The following is a 19,692-nucleotide window of genomic DNA, read 5'->3' on the forward strand; positions in this document are numbered from 1 at the left end:
ATGTTCAAGTACTCAGTAGCTTCTGTATAAAATGTAATCTTTATTAAATGTCTGTTAACGGTATGTTGAATTTACCTTTTTGTGAAATCCATTACTTAAAGTGAGCTATGTTATCTGCCTCTCTTTTAGGTTCTTGCATGAGTTAGGACGACATAACTATGTTACTGCTACTTCTTATCTTGAACTCATTGGCTCATTTCGACAGCTTTTGACACAGAAGCGACAAGCTGTCATGGAAGCAAAACAACGATACGTGAATGGGCTTGACAAATTAGCTTTTGCTGAGTCTCAGGTAAATTTGATGAGCTGCTCAAAATGGTGATATATACTGAGAAGTATAAGAAATAATAATACAAGCTACAATTTACTGAGAATATGTGATATGCCAGACTCTTTGTTATGTCTTTCACATCTATTCCTTCAGTTATTCCTCGTAACAACTCTATAAGGTAGATACTTTTATGATCCTCATTTTACAAATGAGTACAGTAAGTTTTACAGAAGTTCAATAAGTTGCCTAGACCACACAGACTCAAATATATCATGTTTTATTTTTAATTAATTTTTTACCATTTAAGAGAATATAAGTTTAGGTCGCTTTTTATTGTAAAAGCTGGTTAAATATAAGATTTGTGGTTTTTTTAATGAGTCAAGTGCTAGTAATACTTACTAGTGTTAGTTCAACATAAGTAATAGAGGTTTGGTTGGCTGATCTTTGTATCATGTGTCATGCACATAGTATATCAGGAATACTCTGAGATGCTGCTTTGTTTTCAATCTACATTTCTTCCATGGTGACTGCATTCTCCTACTGAGGTCATTTGTGAAGAAAACTGGCCCACACTTTTTTTCTTTAGATGGAGTGTCACTCTGTCACCCAGGCTGGAGTGCAATGGCACAGTCTCGGCTCACTGCAGCTCCACCTCCCGGGTTCAAGCAATTCTCCTGTCTCACACTCCCAAGTAGCTGGGATTACAGGCACATGCTGCCACGCCTGGCAAATATTTTTATTTTTAGTAGAGACGGGATTTCACCATGTTCCCCAGGCTTGTCTCAAACTCCTGAGCTCAGGCAATCCACCTGCCTCGACCTCCCAAAGTGCTAGGATTACAGACATGAGCCACTGTGCTTGGCCCTGGCCCACACTTTTATGGTTTTGTTTGTCATGCAAAGAACTAGAAGAAAAAGTTAAGATTTTCTGCTCCAATACTTTTATGGATACATTTACATTTCTATTTTCTGCATTTGGTTTCAATAGCAATTATAGCAATGGACACTTAATCATATTAAAAACTGTCTCTTTAGGTTGGTGAAATGCAAATGGAGCTTGTTGAGTTACAGCCCAAATTGGAGGAAGCTAAAATTGAAAATGCAAATATGATGCAGGTAGAGTATCCTGAATGTTTTTGATGTCAAAGGACAATTGAAATATGTAAAATTAGCCTTGAAAATAAGGGTTAATGTTTTGCTACTAGACTTAAGAGACTTTACCCTTTTCCGCTGACTGGCTATCTCACTGGGTCCAATGTGGGTTCTGTCTTTTTTGAAGGAATTTGTGAAGCCCATTTCCAAATTAGTTCATATGTATTTGTATTTATCCTCATTTTATTATAGACCCTTCTATCCTTCAAAATGATATGTTAGATTCCCTAATTTTCAAATATTCTTTTATCTAGGATTGAGAAAGCAATAGGGTGTTTGAGAAATTGTCTTCATCTTTCACTTTTTTAGGTTATTGAGATAGAGTCTGTACAAGTGGAAGCGAAAAGACAATTTGTGAAATTGGATGAAGAGATAGCCAGTGGGAAAGCTGAAGAAGCCCAAGCTCTGAAAAATGAGTGTGAAAGTGACCTAGCTGAGGCGATTCCAGCCTTGGAAGCAGCTCTGTCTGCACTGGATACACTTAAGGCAAGTGTTTGAATTAGCTACTTTGTGTTTCATCAACCAAGGGAAGCTGAATATGGGTATTTGGCTTACTAGAAGTGGCTGTATTTCAGTGGGTGATATTATATTGTTTTTGTCCAATCAAATGAAACTTGCCTCTTAACAGTTTACCTTTGATATATTGTTGTTTTTATTTTATTTTATTTTATTTTATTTTATTTTTTGAGACAGGGTCTCACTTTGTTGACCAAGCTGGAGTGCAGTAGTGCAGTCATGGGCCACTGCAGCCTCCATCTCCTGGGCTCAAATGATTCTCCTACCTTAGCCTCCTCAGTAGCTAGGATCACAGACACACACCACTATGCCTGGCTAATCTTTGTAAACATTTTTTTTGTAGAGACAGGGTCACCCTCTGTTGCCCAGGTTGGTCTCAAATTCCTGGGCTCAAGCGATCCTCCCACCTTGGCCTCCCAAAGTGCTGGGATTACAGGCATGAGCTTCCATGCCCGGCCTATTTTTCCTTTTTATATATTATTTATAATTTTCATTCAGGATATTCTAGTGGGAGTGAGATGAATAGACTCCAAGAGGCCAAAGTGGTTCTGTACATGGACCAGCAGGCATATGTTAAGTACAGTGTGGAGCTAGTCTTCTGCAGCCTCCTGGACCTGCATACACAGAAAAACTTAAAGGCCATTTCCAGTACAGCTGTGAGTGGCACCTATCTGTACCACATTATGTTGTACATAACTTTTTACAGGTCTTTAGGCAAGACCAGAACAACTGCACCAAGCACAGCAGGAGAGATAGCATCTGTTGACTAGGGAGTCAACAGTGTATTCAGGTCCCATTCTTCGCCTTTTTTCCTAATCATTCCTAATCTTTCATGTAACAGGCCTGACAAGACTGTAAACTCAACCTATGGATAATTCAGCATCTCACAAGATCAAACTCTGATTTTTCAGTAGCATCAGCCCTGTACTTATAAGACAAGATTATTTTAGGGCATTTATAGAAATGTCCTAGTGCTGTGAATCAGGAATTTAAAACTATGAGCTTATTATATTCTTTCTTCATGCTCTCAGTACTTTTTTCTTTTCTTTTATTGTTTTTTGTTTGTTTGTTTGTTTGTTTTTTGAGACAGGGTCTCACTCTGTCACCCAGGTTGGAGTGCAGCGATGTGATCATAGCTCACCACAACCTGAAACTTTTGGGCTAAAGTAATCCCCCCACCCCCCGCCCCAACTCAGCTTCATGAGTAGCTATAACTGCAGTCACATGACACCATGCCTGGCTAATTTCTGGCACATTTAAGAGTCACTTATTACCCTGTGATCTTTCTGCATTCTCTCCTTAGAGATTTATTACAGCAGCTACTTAGTTTGACAAAGACTTGTTTTAAGAGGCACTCCATTCTAGGTGACCATGAGCATTGATTTAAGTAACTTCTCCCTATGTTCCATGAACTTGCAGCACTCCATCCCCTGATACAGGATTCTTGATGCCTTCAAACTCTCACCAATTTAGGTCATTAATATTAGGTTCCCCTTTCATTGAGAGTCTGTTGCTTATACCCTTCCTGATATCAAATGCTGTATTACCTGAGTTAGAGTTCAGTTTCAGAGAAGAGAGTTGACTCTATTTAGTATTAGACAAAGATTCTTCAGGGAATTTTATAAATGGATTACAGAATTGTTGGAAGAGGTAAAAGAATCAGATCCCAGGCTGAGCTTCCAGGAATGACTCACAAAGCCACGCTGCAGAAATGGTCTACTAGAGCAGCTGTCACTCTGAGTAGGAAGCCTGCAGAGCTTCCTGCACTGACATGTAACCTCCACTATAATCTATATTGTCACGATGGATGTCTCGCACCCTGCCACTCTCCCCATTTATTGTCCGAATTCTAGTATCACTCAAGTGATCTGGAATCTAATTCTCACCCAGAACTCTAGTTGCATGAAAAACTAAGATATATAGTTGTTAGCTTTCCAGCATTTGCATCTTGCAAGAAATGTCAGAAATATATTGGAGTGGGTAAGTGAATCTATACTATTATAACAATATATACCTTTTTAAAAAATAGGTTTGGAATTGAGATGTACCTCTTCTTTCATCTTCTTCAATACAACTAATATATATAAGCAAATATAGAGTTAAGTCTTCGTCTAAATTAGGATTCTTAACCTAGGTTCCACGTATGGGTGTGGTATGTGATTGTATATGTGAAAAATTATATTTTCTGGTGGATTTATAGCTGCCATTATATTCTCATAGGCACCTATGACTGACCCCTCCCAACCTTTGAGAACCATTAGTCTTAATCTGTGCTGAATTCTCTTTTGCTAATTCTTTCATAACCTAAAGTAAAAAAAAAAACAAAAAACTTTGATTTCAAATAAAAAGGGATGCTTTTATTATTCCCCAACATTACTTTAAAATTTTTCATTATTTAAAAGTAATCTATTCTGAAGATGTCCTGTTTGTTTTTTGTTTTTTTCTTTTAGCCAGCCGACATTACGATTGTGAAATCGATGAAGAATCCTCCATCTGGTGTTAAACTAGTTATGGCTGCTGTTTGTGTCATGAAAGATATAAAACCAGAAAAAATTTCAGATCCTTCAGGAACTGGAGGCAAGGTAATAACTTGACACAGATTTGAATCATATTCATGAATGTACAGAACTTGTCAGCAGCAACTATTATCAAATATCAACAGTACCCAAATTAGGGAAGAAACATTGTTTTCCAGATATTGTCTGTATATATTCTAGGGTAAAGCTAAGACAATGTAGTGTCAAAAAACGTGGTTCCAGACCAGTCTGGCTAACATGGTGAAACCCCGTCTCAACTAAAAATATATAAATTAGCCAGGTGCGGTAGTAGGCACCTGTCATCCTAGCTACTCAGGAGGCTGAGACAGGAGAATTGCTTGAACCCAGAACTCAGGAGGCAGAGGTTGCAGTGAGCCAAGATTGTGCCACTGCACTCCAGCCTGGGTGACAGAGTGAGACTCCAGCTCAAAAAAAAAAAAAAAATATGGTTCTAGTTGCTTCCATCTCCTTTTCTGTCTATGTAGAATTCTCCATTACCATGGGCTTGGAACTAAATGAACACTGAGGTACCTGTACTTTTCCAGCTAAGATCCTTTCTGGGTATTCCAAAAAATCTGAGTTAAGCAGTATAGCAAAGTTGTTAAAAGCATGTGCCCTGGAGCTAGAATGTCTATATTCAGAAATCCGGACCCCACTAGCAGTGTGACCTTGGTTAAGGTATTTAACATGTGTGCAATTCCATTAAAAAAAGACAGTGCTTATAGTATCTACCTCAAAAAGCTAATAAGAGAATTAGATTAGTTAATACTTATAAAGTTCTTAGGTATAAAGCCTCACAATAGGTGCACAATAAATGTTAGCTGTTATTATTAAAATTATTATTCAAGGGTACATCCCTTAAAAAGGAAGGCATAGTATTCTAAACTGAATTTACAGACTAATTTTCAGGTTTTTTTAATACCTGGGTTTAAATTCCTGAATTAAAGAATTAGATTTTTTTTTTTTGGCCATTCTGTCCTTCATTGAGATAATAAAGAAAATAAATAGGCTCTTACCTTATTAAGTTATTCTCATTTACACACACACACACACACTCACACACACACACCCCTCCCTATCAGGCTTCTGGAAGTAGAAAAAAGAACTTTCAGCTGGTTATTTCAGCTCTTTTGCCAGTATAAGTAGCATGTGCTTTTACCCTATGGTTGGCAGAGCAACATGTACTCTTTGGCCTTCTGCTTTCTCCTTTAATTTCGCTTGGAGAGCCTACGTAAGGGAGGAATTTGTCTTTAAGAAAAAGTTTGCTACCTTTCTTATTTGAAAGAGTCAAAGAATAAAGGAAAATAAATTTCGAAGTAATAAAAATTTATTTTCTTATATGAAATTGAGATGGCGTTTATGCAAGTAGCTTAAGTTTTCAAAAGAACTAATCACATTATTTTACTTTCAGTGTTTACTTTTCTAAACAAATTCAGTCTATAAATGCATTTCCATATTTAAAAATATTTTATGTTTAACATGTTCTTGAGGAAAGTCTTAATTTCCAGGGAGATGTAAGTTGATATTTTGAAAGTATATGATTAAGCTGGGCATGGTGGCTCACGCCTGTAATCCCAGCACTTTGGGAGGCTGAGGCAGGTGGATCAGTTGAGGTCAGGAGTTGGAGACCAGCCTGGCCAACATGGTGAAACCCCATCTCTACTAAAAATACAATAATTAGCCAGGTATGGTGGCAGATGCCTGTAGTCCCAGCTACTCGGGAGGCTGAAGTGGGAGAATCGCTTGAACCTGGGAGGCAGTGAGCCAATATTGCACCACGGCACTCCAGCCTGGGCGACAGAGCAAGACTTCATCTCAAAACAAACAAAAAGTATATGATTAGTTTCTCTCGATAATGCCTCTTAAACTTCAAGAAGAAAAATTTTGCATCTAGCATTTTTAGTTGCAAATTTAACAAATTTCCATAAATTTTATTTGTAGATATTAGATTACTGGGGACCTAGCAAAAAACTTCTGGGAGATATGAATTTCTTAAGAGATTTGAAAGAATATGACAAGGACAACATTCCAGTGAGTTGCATTGGGTTTTTTTCTATAAATGTGACTTGGCTAAAATGTTTAAGAATGTTAATATTATGCAATAGTTTACAACACATATAGAAATAGTCCATTCTAGGATTAAGATAATTAATAAAGAGATACTACATGTATTAATGATACTATGAATTTTCATAATGTTTAAAACCATTCCTGTCTCAGATAATTTAAAAGTTATTTAATAAGATACTCTTTTAGTGTATAATTGACTTGAAAGAGTTGTCTAAATGTCTTCTTATGATAAATTAATTATTAAGAAATCTGATATACAAATTTATGTAAGATTTTAAAAGTATAGCATATTATTTTCTATTCAAATTCTTAATGTTTAATTGTTCTTTTCCATTGTTTCCATTTGTTCTCTCAACTTTTTTTTTTTTTTTTTTTTTTTTTTTTTTTTTTTGAGACAGAGTCTCACTCTGTCGCCCGGGCTGGAGTGCAGTGGCGGGATCTCGGCTCACTGCAACCTCCACCTCCCGGGTTCAAGCAATTCTCCTGCCTCAGCCTGTTGAGTAGCTGGGATTACTACTCATAGTGGCACCTGTCACTATGCCCAGCTAATTTTTGTACTATTAGTAGAGACAGGGTTTTACCATGTTGGCCAGGCTGGCCTCGAACCCCTGGTCTCAAGTGATCTGCCAGCCTTGGCCTCCCAAAGTGCGGGGATTACAGGTGTGAGCCACTGCACCCGGCCTAAACCTGTAAGTCTTTTAATATTTTTGGAAGAAACACTTTGCCTTAATATCTGTAATACATTTGCATATTTTGCTCACAAATCTGATGTATTTCTGCTATAATTATGCTTATTTTTAAATTATCTCAAAATACTTATTTTGGCTTTTAAAGCCAACATTAACTTTTTTATACAAATGTTTTTATTGCATATTTTTTTTCCATCTGATGATTATGTGATCTATATTGAAATTTTAACATTTCAATCTTTGTTGTATAGGTGACTGTTATGCAGAAGATTCGTAGTGAGTACTTAACAAACCCTGAATTTGATCCCCCTAAGGTTGCTAAAGCTTCTTCTGCAGCTGAGGGTCTGTGTAAGTGGATTATGGCCATGGAAGTGTACGACAGAGTTGCAAAGGTATTTTGAACATTAGCACATCTGTGTTCTACTAAGATATTCCCAGGAATTAAAATCTGTGCTTATATTTACTGGTTAAGAAATTTCTCAAAGTGACCACAGAGAGAATTTGTCCTGCTGTAGTGTATTATCATATATTGATTGCATACCTAGTAGACGAGGAGAATATTTGTGCATAACATAAGCTGGTTGGGGTTGGTGTGGGTGGTAGTGATGCAGGAGCAGAGATGATGAGTAGAATTAGTCAGATTTACTTATAGTTTTAGGACCCAGGACAAAAGGGAATTAAGGTTTGATGAGGCAGAAGCAAAGAAAAATCTAAAACATCAAGGGGAAAGTGCCAGATTAAAAAGTTGATTCAAAGGATCAGAAGTAAGAGGATCCAGTAGAGTTAAGAGGCAGAGCATGGAAAGATCCCCTGAAACAAGAACATGCGTTGACATAGAACTTTTTATGGAATACCCACTGGGTCCAAATTTCCGGGAGAGCAGAGAATAGTTAAGAGCATTTTGTAAATTTGGCTAGCAAAGGACCAGGGCAACAAAGGCTTTGCCCTTGCAGCTTGCAGAATTCTACCTAAGGAAGAAAGAAATATAAATAAAAAGGTAGATGAAAATATGGGTAGCTTGTGTTTAAAACAAGCTCAGAAGATAGAATAAATGATCAAGCTGTAATAATTGGGAAGGTCTTCCTAAATGAATATGTACATGTACCTACAGAGAGGTAGAGACTTTGTTAGTTTCAAAGGAGCAGACCTGAATAAACCTGTTAAAGAAATAAAATTAATTTTATCTAGGATGTCTTTCCATTAAACATCTTGTCCCTTCACACAGTAGTCTCATGGTAGCTCAGCTAATTTCCACATGTTCCACAGATGTGTAGAATCTTGTGGATCCTTTCTACAAAGCAGAGAAGCCAAGGCACTCAGGCTTTTTCCTGCCTTCCCACTCTATAACTCCACACTGCCATTTTTATTCTGATACAAGTTGCCCCATGTTGATACAGAAGCATGGGAGGGAAATATGCAGCAATGTCTTCTTTGAAGTGAGAAGCAGAAAAGGGAGCTTCCTGCTTTCTGTCTACTTATTTAACACATTTTCTTTCATGATTTCAATGCAGCAGAACGAAAGCAGAGCATTTTGTGTCTGATACACTGCTCTCTCTCTCTTGTCCCTCCTTGCCTTCAGCTTCATTCATGGCAATTTACCAGAAGAGTTAGGTCTATCTTCTTTCTAACAGGCACACACTCTCTCTGGTCATCTTCTACATTCTTTGTACCAAGGGCTTAGAGGACGCTTGGTGATCCAGTTGGCCAAACTGCATTCTTGATAGCCTGATGAGTATAAAAAAAATTTTTAGGAAATCCCTTTTCTCTCAGTCAAGTGTGGCTTTTCAAGATTTGTTGAGGAAAATTCAGTTTCGGTAGGGAAACTGAGCATCGAGGTTTTCTTCCTTTTTATTTCTACCATCACAGCACTAATCCTGGCAAGGCAGATAAAAGCCTCAGTCTGACTGGGAAGAAAATCACAAGCTTGGAAAGGAAAGAAAAACACCCAAAACATATTCATGTGCTTAAACAAACACTTATTATTTCATGTTATCTGTTTTTCTCTGTTATTTGACAACAGTTAAGTGACACCTACTCATTATTTTGAGACATCTTGTGACATTTTTGCTACATATTTTGACATTTTGTTAGCCCAGTATAAATTATCTATTTATAGGTAACAATTTGCTAGTCCAGATTTATCTATTTTATAAAATATATAGGTATATTTTACTTTGTATGTAAAAACAAGATTTAAGGCAAAATGTTTATATAATTTATTACAATGCGTTTCTAATCCATAATATTTATAAGGGAGGAATTATATAGATATCAATTTTACATAGTACACATCGTATCTGCATATATTCTTCCCAAAAAGGTAGTGGCTCCTAAGAAAGCTCGCTTATCAGAAGCTCAGAAATCTTTAGCTGAGACAGTGGAGCTTTTGAATCAGAAGAGAGCAGAGCTGGCAGAAGTAGAACATCATCTGGAAAATTTACAAATGACATTTCTTGAGAAAACAGAGGAAAAGGCTGCTTTAGAAGACCAGGTGGAACTCTGTGCTAAGAAACTTGAAAGAGCCTCACAATTAATTGGAGGACTGGGTGGAGAAAAATCAAGGTCAGATTTCTATTTGTTTTAACAAGATTTAGGAATGTCAGCCTTGAATATGTGACCTTCTTTGGGTATTTATTGTGATTACTGATTTTACAATGGCTGGTTGAGAATGTGGGACATTCTGGAAGACACCTGGCCAGGCTTCTCCAAACAAGGATACCAGTCTTGAGGATGGTGTTTACAAATTGCTTTCACATGGTCTTTTAAAAGAGACAAACAAGGCAAATGGTAACAATTTTTTAAACCCAAGTGGTGAGTATGTAGTTGTTTGTTGTACAGTTCTTTCCAATTTTATGTATGTTCAAAATTTTTTGTAATGTTTGGAGGGAGTAGTGAATGCATGATTCATTGGTTAAATTTTATGCTAAGGAAGATATAACTGGCTTGATCTAACAAAGCCAGTAAGCTTTATTCTAATGTATTTACTTGGATTGGACAGCCAGCTATTTCATTTATTCTATTTGTTGAATTAATAGCATGATAAAGTAATAATATGTCTTTGACAAGACTTTGTAGTACAGATTAGTTTTGGAATACACTTTTTTATTGTATGGGTTTCATTAAATGGAAAAAATACCAATCTTAGTATGTCAGCTTCTATACAGCTTAAATATAATTTTTGGCAATGAATTGCAAATGTTCCTGTGTTTTACAGTCTAACAATAAATACTGAAACAAATAGCACAGCCACTAGACCAAATCATCCAAGAGAAAATTATTAGGCAAAATGTTGGAGTTTGGATTTTTTTGTTTTTGTTTTTGCTTTTTCTGAAGGGCCAAGTCCTGTAAGAAATGTCTAATATTCTAGTAATGAAAGGAAGATTGTCATTCACATAATATAGATACATGTTATAGCATATAAGAGCTAGAAGGGTTCCAACCTCATTTTACAGATAAGCAGGTGTCCAACATTTTATAGCTTTTTGTTACAGAATTGGACTGGAAGCTCTTGCCCTTTCAATTACTGTCTCACATCATTCTCTGTTGTAAATCTGTTTTGCCTTTGGTTGATGGCACAGATGGGCCCAAGCTGCAGATGACCTTCAGATAACATATGAAAATTTAACTGGCGATGTCTTAGTATCAGCAGGAGTAATAGCTTACCTTGGTGCTTTCACTTCTGGCTTTCGACAAACATGTACAAAAGATTGGAGCATGTTGTGCAAGGTAGCGGTTTTATATTTTGTAAGTCTTGTTTTAGAACATCCAAAGTATGTTTTGGGACATTTTGGGGGAAAGGATGATAATAACGACAGAAAAGAAGAAATAACTGAAAACATGGGGTCTTTCTTTTTTTGCTTCTTGTTTCATCAGTAAAATACTTCCACAGTTCAACTTTTAATTTCTTTTCTTTCCGTTCCTTAGAGTTATTAAATAATACCTAGTGACAAACCGATATTTTAATTTAGAAAATATTTTAGTTAACAAGATGAAGAAAAACAGATTTTTGTTTATTTATTACAGAAGAAAAAAATCCCATGTTCAGAGGAGTTCTTGTTGAGTAAAACCCTGGGTGATCCAGTAAAAATCAGAGCTTGGAATATTGCTGGATTACCAACAGATACATTTTCCATAGATAACGGAGTGATTGTTAACAACTCTAGGCGTTGGTAAGGAATATAAACTATTTATTTTTTCTGTTGTTTTATTTGGAAGTTTTCAAACATATAGAAAAGTTGAAAGAATTTTATCATAAGCACTACTGTAACTACCACCTCCTAGATTCTGCAATTAACATTTTAGTATTCTTGCTGCTTTATCATGTACCTGTCTTTCCCTCTATCACTCCATCAACCCGTCTTTTAAAATGTATTTCCATGTAAATGGCAGACATAGGTATACTTCCTTCCAGATACTTCAGCATGCATCTCATCAACTAAAGTTCAATATTTGCTTATGTTTTATTCTTTTGAGGTAAAATTTACATACATGAAATACACAAAACCATACCATTCAGTGAGTTCTAACAAAGATATATACCGGTGTAACCCAAATCTCTATCAAGATACAAAACATGACTACCACCAGGGAAGTCTCCTTATGTTCCTTTCCAGTAAATCCCTACCCTCATCCCACACCAGGAAATAATGGTTCTGATTATTTCCCACCATAGGTTAGTTTTGTCTAGGTTATTTTTGTATGGATTACTTCTAGAATTTCATTTAAAGGAATCATAATGTATATGTTATTGGGTAAGGCTTCTTTTGGCATATTTTTTTCTGAGATTTATCCATGTTATTGCATGCATTGGTACTCTGTTTCTATTTCTTGTTGCTGAGTTCCATTTTATGAATATATCACTGTTCACGTATTCTCCTATTGATGGACATCTGGGCTATTTCTTATCTTAACTAGGTATTGCTACCCATCTTCAAGATACTATAACTTGATAATTTATGCAATTTCATGGGTACTTTTTTATTTACTATCGTTGTTAGTCTGATAACTATAAAAACTTTTCAAATGGCCTTTATTGTTATCCTTTTATTTTTATCACTTTGAAAAACTTGGAAAATTACTTTCTTTGAGAAATAGTTTTCTATAATGGTTATGTACTGACACTATCATCTAATTTTAAAAGTCTTTTCATGGGACTGTGTCTCAAATATGCTGTAATAGATACTATGGAGCTCTTAGATTTATCAGGTACTAGTCTAAGTGCCCTACATCTTCACAACGTCCTGTGAGTTAGGTATTATTATTATACCATTTTATAGATGAGGAAATTGAAGCCCAGAATGATTTAGTAATTTTAAATTAGTAAAGATAACTTAGCGAATAAGTGATAGAGTCAGAATTTGAATCAAAGCAATCTAACTTTCAAATTCTTGCTCTTAATTACTATGCTGGAGTGAATTGTGGAATAGGATATCACACTCACTGCCTTTAAAACCATAATGGAAATTTTGGTCTTCTTTTAGATGAGATAAATTAAAGATATAAGAAAATCTAACATCCTGAAAGTTTGAGTTATTGTTTGTTTTATATTCTTTTCAAATCTTTCTGGAAGCTTCAAAACAACTAACTCCTGTTTATATTGACAGTATTGTTTTAATAAAATAAGAATGTATATAATCATATATTGAGTTTGCACTCAAAACTTGAGAGCAAAGATACTTAGGTTGAAACTTCTAAGCAATAAGCGAAATTTAATATAATCTGAAAAAGAATATATTTTAGTTATAAAAAATGTGTTCTGTGGTAGAGCAGGGATCATTCTGTTTAACAGAATATTAGATCCTTGAGTCTGTTAATTCTGTTTTAGAACCCATTTCCATGTGTTTCGTGACCATTCAGATTGTTTAAATTGCAGTTTAGAAAATGCTGTTGTGGGCTGGGCACGGTGGCTCAGGCCTGTAATCCCAGCACTTCGGGAGGCTGAGGCAGGCAGATCACAAGGTCGGGAGTTCAAGACCAGCTTGGTCAATATGGTGAAACCCCATCTCTACTGAAAATACAAAAAAAAAAAAAAAAAAAAAAAATTAGCCAGGCGTGGTGGTGTGCACCTGTAATCCCAGCTACTCAGGAGGCTGAGGCAGGGGAATCGCTTGAACCCGGGAGGCAGAGGGTTGCAGTGAGCCAAGATTATGCCACTGCCCTCCAGCCGGGGTGACAGAGCGAGACTCTGTCTCAAAAAAAAAAAATCAGTTGAGTAATATAGATTAACTGTGACCACTGAGTCCAAATTCTAATTCCTGTGAAAAATATATGATTGGTCTAGCTTGGGACAAATATTCACCTTAGGTCTAGTAACTTATAGCTGCGGAGCCCAAGCCAGAGTAATAAACATGAGTATTGAAGACCAGGCGTGTAGTTCTCAGAAAAAGTCATGACCTGGAAAAGCAGTGTACTTTTTACAATTAGGACTCTCGTGTTTGCTTCCTTCTTTTTGCATTTTTGGACATGATGAAAGGTAATTTTATTTATTTTATAATGATAGCCATTTACTCCAGCACTACTGGAAGGAGTTATCCACTACTTCCTCACTGCTTTGTCCCTTTAGTCTTTCTACTTTTAGTGAGGACTTGTGAATTGCTTTTAAAATGACTTTGTTTTTCTACTTTTAATCACAGTATTTAGATCATTTACATTTAGTGGAATTATTGATACACTTAGATTTAAATCTACCATCTTGTTCTTTTCTATTTGTCTCCTTTGTTCTTCGTTCCTTTTTTCTTCTTTTTCTACTTGGATTTGGATTAACTGAATTTTTTTTTATGATTCCATTTTATGTCCACATTGGCTTATTGGTTAAACACTCCCTATTTTTAGTGTTTGTGCTAGTGTTTATAATATCATCCATCTCTAGTTTATTACTGAATATCTTCAAATAATTTTATGCTATTATATATATAGCATGAGTATTTTTCAACAGTATAATTCTATCTCTTTTCTGTCTTTTGTGCTGTTATATATTTCACTTTTTCATATGCCATAAATTCTATAATACATTCTCTTTATTTTTACTTTAGACGATAATTTATCTTTTAGAGTGATTAAATATAAGAAAAAAAGTCTTATGTTTACCTTCATCTTTTTCTCATTTTGGGAACTCTTAATTTCTTTGAGTTTCTGTTTGGTTTCACATTGCTTCTGCCTGAAGAATGTCCTTTAACACTTCATGTGAACAGGTCTACTGGCAGTGAATTCAGTTTTTTTCTTTTTCTGGTCTAAAAAAAATCTTTAAAAAAATTAATATATAATAGTTGTACATATTTCAAGGATATATGTGATATTTTAATTCATTCTATGTACAGTGATCAAATCAGGATAATGGGGTATTCATGACTTTAAACATTTATATTTTCTTTATGTCGGGAATATTCCAATTCTTCTTTTCTAGCAGTTTTGAACGATACAGTAACCTATGGTTAACTATAGTTACCCTACTGTACTATCAAATGCTAGATCTTATGCCTTCTACTTAACTATATTTCTGTATCTATTAAGCAACCTTGAAAAAAGTCTTTATTTCATCTTCATTTTGAAAGATTTTTTTTTTTTTTGCTGAGTTTAGAATTCTGGGTTGACAGTTGTTTTTTGCTTTTGTTTTGGGGCTTTTTGTTTTTTCTTTCAAGACATCACTACATTGCTTCTGACCTACATAGTCTGATGAGAAGTCTACTCTAAGTCTTCCTTTAGTTCCTCTTTATGTAATGTATCTTTTTTTTCCCTCTGGAAATTTTCCAAGTTTTCTCTGTCTTTAGTTTTCAGCACTTTGATGTGTCCAGGTGTGTATGCACGTGTGTTTGTGTGTGTGTGTGTTTTGAGATGGGGGTGTCAGTTTGTCACCTAGGCTGGAGTGTAGTAGTGCAATTATGGCCCACTGTAGCCTTAACCTCCTGGGCTCAGCCTCCTAATGTAGCTGGAACTGCAGGCATCTGTAGTGCCCCCACCTCCCATCATTTTTAACAGCTGTATTGATATATAATTCATGTACCATAAAATGTACCCTTTTAAATTGTATAATTCATTCGGTGATTTTTTAGTATGAAATGCTACACTCAAGAAATACAAGTACATTTTTAAAGTAATTTACCATTAATAGCCTAAAATCAAAAAACAAGTCATTTTCTAAGAAATGAATACTGTGAGTATATATGTTAAGATGTTAAAAGAAGACATTTCATTAAAATTTTTCTGATCTTTGATCTTCATATATATATTATGCTTTCCAAGAATAAAAAAGACTAAATTTCAGTTAGGGAACCACTGGAGTGGCAGTAGGGGTAAACTTTCAAATCTGCTTTCATCTGCACTGTGTGTGTTGCCTTTACTTCTTCCAGGATTCTTCGGAGTATTACTGGCCACAAACATGTTAATTTTCCAGCTTGGAGTTTCCTCAGTCATGTAGATGGTATAAATTTATATCCTAAACCTGTATGAGATATAGACCCACAGCTACACATTCACATTTTCAGGAGACACTTTTTCCTAGCCAGATATGAGATGGGAATCAAAACATTTCCTTCTTATCTCTTTATGCATAGGGTTGAAGTTTTTCTATCAGTGACTTCATTAAGCCTTTCGTGAGTTTCAGCTTAAAGCAAAGGTCTCAGTTCCAGCCTCCCCCCACGTATGGATCTAATGAGCCTCTAGGTTATCAGACTGACACTCTTCCCAAGTGCAGCTGTCAGTTTAGCTCACAAACTTACTGTTCTGGATTTTAGTTTTATCCGTTTCGGCACCTGTGTTTTTCTGTATCTATGTATTAGATATGTGTGAATGGAGGTATGTGTCTTTTAAATGCAAGCCTCAATTAACCCGTGCGTTTAAAATAATATCATATTTTATCCATCAGTACTAGGAGGAAGAAGGATCTTTAGCCAGTCATGCTGTTGTGACCGTAGTTTATAATTAATCATTGTGCTTGCTCTTTATAGTTTCTAACAGTTTGTCTGTTTATAATATTGTGCAATGGGTGAGAGCAGTTCAGACTCTGGAGTCAGGGCATTTGGGTTCAAACTTCCTCACTTTCTGTCTTGAGATTTTGGTAATGTATTTGACCTCTTAATGCCTCAGTTTCCCCATCTGTAAATGAAAATAACTCCTACTTCATAGAAATGTTGTGAGAAAGCACTTAGCACATAAGTACTCAAGAAGTGTTAGTTTTTTATAATTATCTTTGAATATCTCATTTTAGTCTATATCTTAAGTTCTGATTTGGCTATGTTTCAACCATGATGAAAACACTTACTATGTCTCCTAGGTGGAGGTAGGAGACAAAAAAATAAAATGCAAAATAGTGTGTTCCTTTTTTAGTGTTTATACGTTGCTTTGGCTACTTAACAGCAAAGCTTATTTTCCTCCAAATTACCACCTCTGTCAGAAACATAGATGGATAATGCTGTTTTCTTCAGAATGCTCAAAGATCTCAAATGTAGGCTAGTGTTATTTTCATACCTAGAGTAAGGTATACTTAGAATGCAAATACCATGGCCTGGCCTTATTTCTATGATGGACACAACAATCCAATTTTCCAGTATTCCCATAAGGTTATATTAAATAGATTTCTTTCAGAGTAGACAAGAATCTCTAATTATTGGATAACCAAGAACATTTATTTAGGCATTACCAAGGACATTTATTAACATTAGAATGTTAATTTATAGGTGTTGTTAACATTTTGTGAGGGAATGAACACTTACCGTATTTTTCCAATAATAAAGACATGAAAGGAAGAAAATAATGTCCTTTAAACAGGGGCTTGAAAGGTACTAAAAGCATCTACTAGCCTAATTACTAGGTAACTTCTGTGAGAAAATAACTTTCTTGTTTGCAGAATGCCTTTGCTTTCTTTGCTGTGGTAGGAAAAGTAGATTTTAAGTACCGTCTGGACCTTTTTGTACTTTAAGTAGGATTTCAGCACAATTACAGCCAAGAAAGAAAACATCCAGTTAGCTAGTTTTGTCTTTGGTAAAGAAAGAAACTAAAGAACACAGTTATTTGAGAGTAAATTAAAGAGCTTATTCACAGGGAAAGGGGATTTTAGCCCTAGCCCTAGAAGCTGTTGGAATAGAAACAGAATGAGAAAGCTGAAGTGGCATGGGACAAAAACTTCCTTTTCTGTTATTTATATACATATATATTTATTTACATATTTATAAATATTAAATATATAATTTATATATATAATTATATATAATTAAATAAAATTATATATATATATATATATATTTTTTTTTTTAAACAGAGTTTCAATCTTTGTTGCCCAGGCTGGAGTGCAATGGCGTGATCTCAGCTCACTGCAATCTCCACCTCCCAGGTTTAAGCGATTCTCCTGCCTCAGCCTCCCCTGTAGCTGGGATTACAGGCACCCACCACTGCACTCGGCCAATTTCTGTATTTATTTACTTTTTTTTAGTAGAGACGGGCTTTCACCATGTTGTCCAGGCTGGTCTTGAACTTCTGACATCAGGTGATCTGCCCGCCTTGGCCTCCCAAAGCGCTGGCATTACAGGCCTGAGCCACCGCGCCCAGCCTCTGTGCTGTATTTTTAAAAGAACATTTAAGGTACTGTACTGAATGCAAGAGAAACCTAGGACCATCAGCATCATCCATGAGGAAAAGCACATCATATATTACACATCTGAACCATGAATCATATATTCGTGAATACAGTCTTTACTATACTAACTCAGAAGAAGCTCCTAAATAGATCTCAGATATATACCACCCTAAACTTGGACACAGTTTGTAATTCTACTCATAATCTGAGAAAATCCCTTATATGCTAGTAGATCTCTTGTTTTAAATGTTTATCAAATATTTTATAGTATTATTTTCATATTAACAGATGTCATGTATTAAAATTACCATGAAGACAGCATATTATATTGGGAAGAGCAGAGCTCATAGATTCACAAGGTCCTACTACTTCTAATACTGAACTAGTTTTGGAACCTTGGAACCTTGGGCAGAGTATTTCCTGAGACTGAATTTCTTCATTTGAAAAATAAGAAAACAAAAAAACTCCTTTTCACTTTTTTCTCATAGGACTTTTGTGAAGAGTAATCCTGATAATGTATGTGAAATGCTTTGTATTTGTACAGATTGATGATGATGTTTATTTTTATATAATTTTAAAGAAATCTCAACGTTTATGTCTTCCTCTCAGAATTTTTCTTATTATGTTCTAGGCCTTTAATGATTGACCCCCAGGGTCAAGCCAATAAGTGGATCAAAAACTCTGAAAAAGAAAATCAGCTTAGTGTTATTAAGCTATCAGATTCAGACTATATGAGAACACTGGAAAACTGTATTCAGTTGGGAACTCCACTTCTATTAGAAAATGTTGGTGAAGAACTGGATCCATCTTTGGAGCCTTTACTACTTAGACAAACTTTTAAACAAGGTATAAAGCAATTACTATTAATCTGTAGAACTGAAAGATGATTGAATTATCTTGGAGGCATGAAAGAAGCCTACTACATAAATTTAATAATAATGTTAATAATGCAGAACTTCTGGCTCATTGTTATGAGTGAAAGGAAATTTGGAACAAGCTATCAGGAATGAACCTTAGCCAGGTATTCTAAGATAAATACCTTGCCCTCTCTTCATTGCCTTAACCACTGTTACCTAGACTGTCAGAGGACATAAAGAAGTTGAAGCCAGCTTGAAATTCTTTTATCCTGTGACCCTTGACCACAAAAAGTCTATTGTTATGAGTAGTGATGGTGTCAAACTCCTGGCCTCAAGTGATCCTCCTCCCTCAGCCTCCTCCCCCAGCCTCCCAAGTGATCCCTGCTGGGATTACAGGAATTAGCCACCATGAATAGTGATGGTGAATGTGGGCCTGAGTTGAGTTTAGGTAAACATTGTCCACCTAATATCTTTCTGTTTATAAAAATTTGTCTCTGCCAAGTGCTATTACCTTTAAGAGCTTTAGTCATTTACATATATTTTAGAATCATGATTGAAAATTGATGGAGGAAGAAAGCTCAAAAGAAATCTTGATTTACAAAGCTCTGTGACAACCAGAGAAAATGTTCTATATTAACCCAGAAAGAGTCCTGCTGTATAATTGCCTACTTGCTGCTGTGTCTGTGACTTTTGCCACTCCTGTTTTCTATATGTTATTTTTATCATTTTGAGACAGAGTCTTGCTCTGTTGCCCAGGCTGGAGTGTAGTGGTGCAGTCTCAGCTCACTGCCTCCTGGGTTCAAGTGATTCTTGTTCCTTAGCCTCCAAAGTAGCTGGGATTACAGGTGTGTGCCACCATGACATTTTTAGTAGAGATGGGGTTTCACCATGTTGGCCAGGCTGGTGTTGAACTCCTTACCTCCAGTGATCCACCTGCCTTGGCCTCCCAAAGTGTTGGGATTATAGGTGTGAGCCACCGAGCCTGCCCCTGTTTTCTATTTTAAATTACTTTAGGACCATTTATTTGTAACCTA

At 35.8% G+C, this 19,692-nt stretch overlaps 1 protein-coding gene across 1 annotated transcript in view; it reads left to right on the top strand.

Annotated features, from left to right (window-relative positions):
- The window catches only part of DNAH12 (dynein axonemal heavy chain 12), a 278,772-nt gene that overhangs the window by 190,031 nt on the left and 69,049 nt on the right, over positions 1-19,692 (top strand). Inside the window, exons 48-57 of the mRNA XM_055273198.2 lie at positions 130-292; positions 1,306-1,386; positions 1,732-1,908; positions 4,389-4,520; positions 6,417-6,506; positions 7,486-7,626; positions 9,555-9,796; positions 10,813-10,960; positions 11,258-11,403; positions 18,433-18,647. Of these exons, the coding sequence (XP_055129173.2) occupies positions 130-292; positions 1,306-1,386; positions 1,732-1,908; positions 4,389-4,520; positions 6,417-6,506; positions 7,486-7,626; positions 9,555-9,796; positions 10,813-10,960; positions 11,258-11,403; positions 18,433-18,647 (1,535 nt within the window). The remainder of the gene's footprint in view (positions 1-129; positions 293-1,305; positions 1,387-1,731; positions 1,909-4,388; positions 4,521-6,416; positions 6,507-7,485; positions 7,627-9,554; positions 9,797-10,812; positions 10,961-11,257; positions 11,404-18,432; positions 18,648-19,692) is intronic.

The sequence above is a fragment of the Symphalangus syndactylus genome, chromosome 1, assembly GCF_028878055.3.
Source record: "Symphalangus syndactylus isolate Jambi chromosome 1, NHGRI_mSymSyn1-v2.1_pri, whole genome shotgun sequence".
NCBI classification, from domain to species: domain Eukaryota; kingdom Metazoa; phylum Chordata; class Mammalia; order Primates; family Hylobatidae; genus Symphalangus; species Symphalangus syndactylus.